This window comes from Agelaius phoeniceus, chromosome 1 (genome assembly GCF_051311805.1).
Source record: "Agelaius phoeniceus isolate bAgePho1 chromosome 1, bAgePho1.hap1, whole genome shotgun sequence".
Classification (NCBI taxonomy): Eukaryota; Metazoa; Chordata; class Aves; order Passeriformes; family Icteridae; genus Agelaius; species Agelaius phoeniceus.
In genome coordinates, this window is record NC_135265.1 from 22,005,268 (window position 1) to 22,015,568 (window position 10,301).

General features: G+C 37.8%; 1 protein-coding gene across 1 annotated transcript in view; it reads left to right on the forward strand.

The window, feature by feature from the left end:
* Nucleotides 1-9,240, forward strand: part of RUNDC3B (RUN domain containing 3B) — a 51,561-nt gene extending 42,321 nt beyond the window's left edge. Inside the window, exons 9-11 of the mRNA XM_054630640.2 lie at nt 5,217-5,363; nt 5,734-5,849; nt 6,876-9,240. Coding sequence (XP_054486615.1) covers nt 5,217-5,363; nt 5,734-5,849; nt 6,876-7,021 — 409 coding nt within the window. The 3' untranslated portion in view covers nt 7,022-9,240. The remainder of the gene's footprint in view (nt 1-5,216; nt 5,364-5,733; nt 5,850-6,875) is intronic.
* The last annotated feature ends 1,061 nt before the right edge of the window (nt 9,241-10,301 follow it).

Below are 10,301 nucleotides of genomic sequence, written 5' to 3' on the forward strand. Positions count from 1 at the left end.
TTCTGCCCTGGGAGTATGTTAGTATCGATTAGTCTCATCAGTAACAGGCAGGAATTCTTTAGCAGGATGTTTTTACTGAACAGGTTTTTTTTTGTTTTTGAACAGGAGCCTAATTTTAATAGTAGTTCTTGGTACTGAGAAAAAAATTACAAATGTAAGGCAAATATTGGTTAGTTTTTAATAATGTACTTTAGTACTACTTTTGCTTGTTGTTTTGCCAAGGAAATTATTACTTGCAGTAGTATTTTCAATTTGTGTGGAGTTTTTTCTTTTTTTCAGATATAAAAAAATCCCACCACAATTCAGGTGGCCTAAATGTTATCCTGGGACAACATGGCGAGACTTTGTATATTATACTTCCCTTATACATATATATGTGTATATATATATATATATGCATTATGGAAAAATCTATGCTGTGAAGTAGTACAAAGGGTATTTGGTCATTTTAAAAGAAATTCCCTGCTTTCAGCTGGAATAGAGTTAATTTTCTTCCTAGTAGCTGATTCAGTGCTGCTTTTTGGATTCAGTTTGAGATTAATGTTGGTAATAGACTGATGTTTTGATTGTTGTTGAATGTTCTTTCTCTACCTATCTCTTCACTATTTCTTTATTTTATAATGTTTGCAGAACTTGAAACCCTATATGAAGTTATCTTACAAAAGTGTTGTTTGGGGTAAGGATTGCTAAGGGTACATCTGTTAACTTTCTGCAGATTATGGAACAGCTACTGCTACTTTTTTGCCAACATGATTGTAAAGAGATGGAAATAATTGTAATCATAGAGGATACCACTTAGTTGGATGAGAGAGGGGAAGCTCACAAGCTCTCAGGCAATCAAAAATTTTTTCATGGCTAGATTAGAGAACGTACCATAAATGGATTTAGCCCCCCTGCTCTCATAATAAGTTCTTACATAATCCTCCTACAGTGCACAAAACCTCTGCACTCTGCAGTCCCACTGTGCCAGTCCAGGATACCCTGTCCAGCCATATCTCACACACTGCCTGTGTTTCCTCCAAAACACAGCCATACAATCTCTTATCCACTGTATTCTCCATGTACCAAATGCCTTCCTGAGATTACTGCTTTTAGCCACTGTTTTTATCTTCTTTTCCAGACTGAAGAAAAGGAGTTAACAGCTTGGTGTATATGCTTGTTTTCACTCAGGTTTAATTGTATTTCCTTGGTTTTTAACTTCCTCCTTTAGTAAATCCTATTATCTCTCTTACCGTCTTTTCATTTTGGAGTGTCCTTGCTTTTACTCCTATATTAAATGGCTTAACTTACTGTCTACAAACCTTATCTTGCATCATCCTTAAATACTCACAGCTACAAAACCAATACAACCATATTTTATTGAACTTTGTTGAAAAATAGAACTGCATACTCATTGCAGTCCTGGTGCAAGAAAAAGTCCTACCTGAAACCCTGCAGTACATCTGCACAGAACTGGCCAGCCTGGTTACAGTGTTTGCATTCTGGGGAACAAGAGCACTGCTGTAGAAATTCAATATGCCTTGGATAAAATAAGTTGTCCTTGGAGAGCTCTTAACCTCTAGAAAGTGTTTTTCTTGTCAGAACAAGAGCAGGACAGCACTAGATAGTCTTGCACAGCTTCTTTTCACATTGAGTTTTGAATTTTGTATTTGCTTTTTTTGTTAAAACTTGATCATATTTTCTTCCTTTTTAACTTTTTCTGTAGCAAATGCTTTTGTATCCACCTCTTTTCCTGTTTCTGAATACTTGTAGCAGGATCATTTTTCCTCATGGTGATTAGGAGTGTGAGGATTCTGTATGCATGTGTTGACCTGGCACTTAGGGACATGGTTTAGTGCTGGACTTGGCAGTGATGGGCTTATGGTTGGACTCAATAGTCTTTTTTCCAGCATAAATGGTTCTGTGTTTCTGTGCACTTTAATACTTTCACTCTACAAATAAGTTTGGTTAAACAAAAGCAGTGCCAGTTTTTGCATATCAAGAGAATTGCTGTCAGCAGGCAATGCCTCTATAATGGCTCTCTGCTGCAGTGGAAACTTATGAAAAATATCTGCAAAAGAGCTAAGAGCTAAATAATTTACAAAGCTGATAAAATAGGTAGTAACTAATAGCATCTGGTGTGAACATTTTGTCTAACTTTGATTGTTGATTCTAGTATTCTATATATATTTGATACTATGCTTGGACTGATTTCATAATTTCAAATCTATTTTTACATATTTTTAAAGATTCAAAATAAAAGCTTTAAGAGAACAATGTTCAGTTCTCAAATATTTAAGAGGAGAATATTTAGTTCTCCTCAAGTTTATCCAACTTGATGTCTGGTTTTCTTCCTGAGCATGGTAGAGTGGTTTAAGAAGTGATTAACTGAAACTATCTTTAAATGTTATGTTAAAATTCCTGGAAAATTTTGGTGACTCTTTGCTTCAGAATTTCTTTGTTCACACAGTAGGATGTCAAAATTTGTGGAATATAGAATATAGAAATATTAGATATACTCAATATAGAAACCTATGTCAAATGCAAAAATTCCACTATTATTAGGAACTGGTCTGTATTTGTGTGTCTGTGATAATGTGTCTGTGATAGCTTACAGGGGTTGTCCAAATGGAAATTTGTGTGTCCATATTACATGTGTGAATTTGTATTTAGGCACTGTGGGCATAGTTGCTCATATAAACTGTGTCCTGTTTTGAAACTCCTGTGAAAACATTCAAGATGCCCTTCTGAATAAGGAGGTGATGTAATGTACCTGGCAAACCTCATAAAAATTTGCTATCTCTGTGTTTCAGTTTCCTCAAATCAACAAACCTGTGGCAGCTCTGTGCAATGCTTGATGTTCCCCAGGGGACTGGGGTTTTTACATGGGGAAGTGAATACCATGCAAGATACTTGAAATTATTGAGAGCTTTGGGTCAGCAAAGTGGTTATTCCTATAGACCTCTTAGGAGGGTGAGGGTGTGGATCCCTGGGTAGAAAGGTTGATTGTTTACCTGGATGAATGCTGAGGGAATTAGTCATCTTGTGAGAAGTTTCTTGAAACTAGTTTTAATCACAACTGTGCTTCATCCTCTTTTTGTGCAATAAAACTCTGAATCTGTCTCCTCTGTGAAAATCAGCTCCTAAAAGTTCCTTACTGAGCTTACTACTGTCTTACTTTGTTTTGTGGGAAATTTGGGCTCCTTGGGCACTATTACTTGCCCTTACAGAAGTTCCTGTCTAAACAGTTCAAATACCACCAGAATAAAAATTGTATTGTAAAAATAGACCTGTTGACAATGTTATTGCAAAATTCAAGTAAATGTATGTGTGCCATGAATAGTTATTTAATTTGCTGTGCAGTTTGGCATTTTGGATAGCAACATGGCATTTGGCTTTGAACTTCTGAGTACATTTGGTATGGAGATGAGTAAATTAGCTTTTTGCTTCAGGCCAGAGATAGTCAAACTCCTTGCAGAGCAACATTTTACTATTGTCTAGTATTTTGTGGATTAGAGATTAGAGAACTTACAAAATCCAATTACACAATGCTCTTGCTTTTAGTTCTAGTTATTCTACAGCAGTATAAGGGCAGATCAAAGGTTGCCTTGTGCTGTTGGAAAAAGCCTGGTCTTGTCTTGGAGCCTGAAAATCTATGCACTTCCCTTATTTCAGTATGACTTTTGGCAGGTGATATCCAATACTGGCATATTAGCTTCTTCATTTCTAGAATTTTAGAAAACCGATTTGCTTCATTGGGAATATGAGGCAAAACTAATTTGAGCATTTTAGGTCTTCAGTTTACACTTTTTAATATCAGTTATAGACATAGTTACTAGAAATTGTAAGGTGATAGAATAACTAAGTGCTATATTTTGCCTGAAAGCATACAGTGGAATGAACATGTCTGGTTTTTAGTTCATTCTGGAAGAGTATTGAAGGGGGGATGCAAGGGTGTTCAAACTGCAAAAAAAAATTGGTGTTGAGGGAAGCACATCATATTCCCATAGTGGGCTTGCAAAATAGCTGACCTGTTAATTACCATTATGCTGGCAGAAAGAACCTTTTAAATGCAGTTGCCTTTCCTTATTGCTTTTGTAGAAGGATTCAAATGTCAACTTTTTTTTTTGTTTGTTCCTAAATGTGTCTCAGTATGTTTCTAAGCTGTTTCCCTTAGCAAAAGTGAACAGTTTCAGATGCTTTGTGAAAATTGCAGTCTGTTGGTCACTTGAAATAGAACATCTGGATGGTCACTAGTGGTGTTCCCCTAGGCTCGGGTTTGGTCCTGTTTAACATCTTTATTGCTGATCTGGATGTGGAAATTGAGATCACCCTCAGTCAATTTGCAGATGACACTAAGTTGGGTGGGAGTGTTGATCTGCTGGAGGGTGGGAAGGCTCTGCAGAGAGATATGGACAGCCTTGGTCAATGGGCTGAAGACAACTGCATGAGGTTCAAGAAGGTGAAGTGCCAGGTCCTGCCCTTAGGTGACAACAAGCCCCTGCAGTGCTGCAGGCTGGGGAAGGAGAGGCTTGAGGGCTGTTTGGCAGAAAGGGGCTTGGGGTGCTGGTTGGCAGGTGGCTGAACATTAGCCAACAGTGTGCCCAGGTGGCCAGTGGCATCAAGAATAGTGTTGATTGCTCTGTACTCAGCACTGGTGAAGCTGCACCTCAAGTACTGCATTCAGTTTTGGGCCCCTCCTTCCAAAAAGGACATTGAAATGCTGGAGTGTGTCCAGAGAAGGGCAGCAAGGCTTGTGAAGGGTCTAGAAACAAAATCCTGTGAGGAACATCTAGGGGAGCTATGGGTGTTTAGTCTGGTGGAAGCTCAGCAGGGACCTCACTGCTCTCTACAGAAAGGACTTTGTAGTGAGGGGGGTTGGTCTCTTCTGCTGTGGCACAGCACCAGGACCCAAAGGAATGGCTTTAAGATGAGACTTAAGAGGGGAGATTCATATTAGGTATTAGAAAATTTTTTTTGCTGTTCAGGTGGTCAGGCTGAAATAGGTTGCTCAGAGAGATGCTGGAGTCACCATTCCTGGAGGTGTTTAAGAGACATCTGGGTCTGGCACTGGGTGATGTGGTTTAGGAGTTACAGGGCAGTGCTGGGTGATGGTTGGACTGGATGATCTTGAAGATCTCTTCCAACCATGATGATTCTATGATCATCTATGTCCTGTTTTTCCTTTATCTTCAAGGAATTGCATTTAATAGACTCTTTGTTTTTTGTATTTACAGAACTGTGCTAAAGAATAATGACTTGAGATCAAGACAAGAATTAACTACTCACCTCACCAATCAGTGGCCTTCCCCAGGAGCTCTGGATGTCAATGCTGTTGCCTTGGACACTCTACTCTATAGAAAGCACAATCAACAATGGGATGAGTAAGTTTCCTATTTATTTTTATTCCCCCTTAGAGGAACAGGGAAACCGAAAATTATGTATTTTCCTCAGCATACTTTGGAACATATCCTATTGGAGTCACTTGGTACAATGTACAAGGATTACTGGTAACTAAAATCAGTTTATCTTGCTTTCCATAAAAAATTTTCTTCCTTTGCATTAATTTTTTTTAAAGGCAGAAAAATAAATCACTGCTTTAGGAAAGAACTGGCTTTGGAAATAAATAAGAATAGTGTTTAAGAGAAGAAAGATTAACTGCATAGTGTTATTTTAGAAAACTTTTTACAGAGAGTTGAAGATACCTAGTTAGATCTTTAAACGTGTTGCTATCAAATATTACTTGCTTTGCAGGAAAAGTTTTCAAAGTCTGGACCAACTTTCAGCAGAAGTTAGTCTTTCTCAATCCTCTCTGGATCCAGGTCACTCACAGGATGGGAAGCAAGATGGAATTAACTTGTTAAATGAAGGTACAGAGCCAGTCTAATGTCCTCCTTTAATTTTGTTCTTCATAGTTCTGAACTTCAGTCCCTGTGAGACAAATTTTCAGTATGAAGAAAATACACCTTGAAAAACATGTTTTTCATTGTTATGCGAAGTGTTTCAAATTCCCTAAGAACTCTGCTTCAAATAAGTTTGGATTTATGAAGATACACACCCCACTCCTCTGTATTTAAAGCTAAACTTCAAATGTCTTGCACATCTCTTCCTTTTCCATCACAGAATCAGTCAGCTTCACTACAAGGAGGATCTGCTGACATCTTCCTGCTGTAACAAACTTCTTATGTTTCCTTTTTTTGGTTTTAAAAGAATGATTAAATGCACTTGGTTTGCAACTACCACTGTCATTCTTACATCTTGTACTTAACATTTATCTGGAGATGCAGCCTGACAGTGTTTCCATTAAAATAGAGAGAGGAACATGATATGAACTGGCTATATAAATGTGATATATGCACCCACCCCTTTCAAGCCTGGATGCTTATCAAAGCTTAACTGCTCCATCTTGTGGGCAGTTCTGTAAAAGCAGGAAAATGTTGGAAGAATTGTGAAATAGGAGTATTTTGGGTGTAGAATATAAATTGTTATAAAAGAATCCTTTTTGTATCTCATAAATTTTAAGCTTTAAATAGATTTGCCAATATAAAACCTTAGTGTTAGATAACTGCTAAACTTTCTTTTTTTAAAATATCAAGGATAAAAAATTTTTTTTTTTCTTTTTAATTGTGAGCAGTATTAAAATCTAATTTAATCCAAAACTAATCTCAGCCCAGCCTGTAAGGCATGGGTGGGATCTCTGTACCACCTGGATAGGGAAGGAGGTGTGGTGTAAGTTGTCTTCCCAGTCACATTTATGAAAGTTGCCTGTGCTGAAGCATACCATGGAATTCACAGTCATGTAGATTAAACAGCTTTTTCTGTCCTCTCATTTTTTTTATGGTGAACTAATCTTGTGCTGCAAAAAATATTAGTTTAATTCTTATTTTTCTTCGCAGGAAAGGAAGACACTCCATCATTGCTTGGTCTTTGTGGCTCTCTTACGTCAGTAGCAAGCTACAAGTCTCTCACAAGCCTGAAATCAAGTGAATACCTTGCAAGTCCCACGACAGAGATGACAAGTCCAGGCTTAACACCATCCTGAGATGCACACAAGAAGGAAGAGCTTTATGTTGTATACATTTGATTTATGTTCCATAAGATGACTTGCAGTGAAGACTGCTAGCTCTGAGTTACAAAATAAGCTGCTTTATTTTTTCTTGTCATGGATACCTTTATAATTCATAAATCTGGTCAGTTTTCATTTGCTTCTTCTTCCCCCCAGAGGACTTTTCAGATATTCTATTTTAGTCTGGAATTATTTAAATCTCTTGTTCAGGTACAGAATGTATAATCTGATGTTTATGACTGGTTTTTAAAATGAAACAGTTGAAAATCAGACCCATACTTAAATGCCATCAGCTTTGTTTCTCCTTGCACTAGCCTGGACTGGCTCTAGCCACTGTACTCTGCAGTGCTTTAAATATTTATCAACTCCTGCAGAAGAGACAGGGAATCCTGAACACCAGTTTCTGCAGGAAAATAAATACCTAAAAATCCAGCTTTTCATCTGTGTATGTTGTGTAGGACCTCAAATAGCATATTTAACCTATCAACAGCTTCTCTCAAGTTGACTCAGTGTTAGGTTTTGCATTCCTGTTAATATGGCACTTAGGAGATGTCCCAGTCACACTGAAACACAAACACTTGAAACTGCATGTGAATAACAAATGTAACTTGATCATATAAATCAAGCATACATAGAGATTTGTAAATGATGAGCAAAGTCTCTAAAAATGCTTTTAAGTGGCCTGGGTTACAGATAAACTAACATTATACAAAAAGTTTCTTGCTGGAAAGATGGGGCTATGGATGATGGGGGTAAGCGTCTTGCAACGTTTGGATTCTGTGTTTATTGGCAAGATTCCAAGGAGAGTGAAAAAGGGGAAACAATGTAATGACTGTATTTGTGTGTTAAAAGACTTTTCTCATCCCTGTAGTAGTGCAGTAGGTATTTTTCTTGCTTAGGTAATACAGCAGAAATTCTCATAAGTCAGTTTTCTCAAAGTATTTGCCATTGATTTAAATTACTGATAGGAGGAAAAAAAAGGGAGACATTTTTTAAAATGTAACTAACTTTCCAGATTAGCCTACAGTTTCAAAGTTTGCAAAATAATTTTTGAATTGCAAACTATTCTTAATTCTTTGTAAGATACAATGGATCCTTTATCTATGAATTTTGCTAATCAAGGTAATGCTTATCAGTATGATTAGTAACTTTTTAAACAAAAGTGAAATGCATGTAAGTATGTTGTATTTATAAGTGCTAGGGAAAATGCTTTTTTGTGCCAAAGAAGTTTCATAAATTGTTTACATGAGTAGCTGCAATACAAGACAGATTTTTAATTATTGCTTACTCCTAGGTGTTTACAGTATGTCAACTACACTCTGTACATGTTTAGTTGATTTGCCTCTTGGGATGGTACCTTGGCACTACTACTTTAAGCTGGGCATCATAGGGTGGGCTTGAAAGAAAGAAGATTCATTCTTGCTTTAACTGAAATATTTAGTCTTTTTAAGTAGGAGGCTATGCATTTCTGGAACTCAAGGCACTGTTGGATTTAGCTAGAGGATAAGAATCCATCTCCTCAACTCTCTAGTCCATGCTGCTGGAGGACACCACATCCATGGCAGGGTACACAACCACTGATGCTACTTTAATGCAGAATTTTAAAGCAGTTGAACAAAACCACCAGGTCTTTCAAGCCCTTGTGTACCCACACAGGTAATTTCACTGTAATAAACTCTGACCATTAAATCCTTTCATACGCCTTCAGAATGTCCATTACTTCATGGAACTTTTTTTTGTTATCACATTAAGCACCTGTTTCTCGAGTAACATTATTAAATATAAATTTGTAAATTAGAGATGCATTTTTACTACAAATAAAATGAGGGAATCCAGATTCCACATGTTAACATTCTGCATCAATGTACAGTGATTTAATCAGTCTTGTTTGCTGTTAAACACTTCTCATGCCACATCAGTGTTTTGGAGGTGGCAGTAATCATGATCTTCAGTCATGTTCACTGATGGCTCTTTTCTTAGAGCTAAATGTGTTGTTTAGCTGAAGTCTTTTATGTAGTCTGACACGTGTTTCTGGGTGTCATTTTGTGCATGGGCAATCAGTTATGTGCATCTTTCTCAGTTCTAAACATTAACCATTTTTTAAAAAAGAATTTTAAACCGCCAAAACTGTATGTTTTGTTGCCTTGACGTTCCATGAATGTTGCATGTAAATTAAAAATTTTGTATCATCACTAGTTACAAGTTGTTGTCTCTGTTTTAATCACACAGGATAAGGTAAAACCATTCTGTAAATTACAGCATTACTGAGTTTATGGCAAATACTTTTCTTGCACAAGGGAGAGACTGGTTTTCTTGCTCTGTATCATTCAGTGTCATCCAATATCTGCTGCTACTATGTGCTCTTAGGCTTTATTTTGTAAATTTACATTCAGAAGTCACAGTGGAAGATCAACATTAAGCATCGCCTCTGGCAGCACCTCTTGCCTAATGTGGTACCTAATGTCTTTACAAGTAGAGCATTTCAGTGTGTGAGGAATTTTCACCATGAACTCCATTTCTTGGGTAAAGCACACCCAAATGACAGTGTCTTAATGATCTGACTACTGAGTTACTTTTGTATCAGCACCCCCCTCATTGAAATACACAAAAAAATAGAATTCAACAACTGCATTGAAAATGCATGAAAAGAGGGAGGTGTAGTGAGGGTAGTTAAATAATGACTTAAACCACACAGAGGCAGCTCTGGATTTAGTAATTTGAGTGCCTACAGGCAAGTGCAGTGCTGGAGCTGTTCCTACCAGGAGTGCAGCACACTGGGCAGAGGGTGGCTGTGCCTATGGCACAAGCTGAACATGCTCTTCCCTTCAGAGGGGCGCAGGGCTGAGCCAGGCTGGCACAGAATCGCCTCTCCTGATGCCAGCAACCTTGGCCTTCCAAGACAGGGGACCCCACACAAAGTGTGCATGGGCCAGCCCTGCCTTGGAACAGCGTGACAGTGACAACTGGCACCTCCCAGAAACAGGTGCAGGAGTGTGCCTGCAGAGCACCTGTACAGCCTTTGGCTTCAGTGCATGGTTGTGCTTTAATTTCAAGTATTACCTTTAACAAAAAGCCCCTGCTGCCCCATCAGTGTATGCACCATGCTCTCTCAGTGTCTAATGAATATCAGTATTTTTCCAGTTTTACAGAATTTTTCAGTTAAAATAAACCTGAGAAGCTTTTAGAATATGCACTTACACAAAATACAGAGCTGCAAGTAAGAAACATGTACAGAATGAAACACATAACAAGCAGC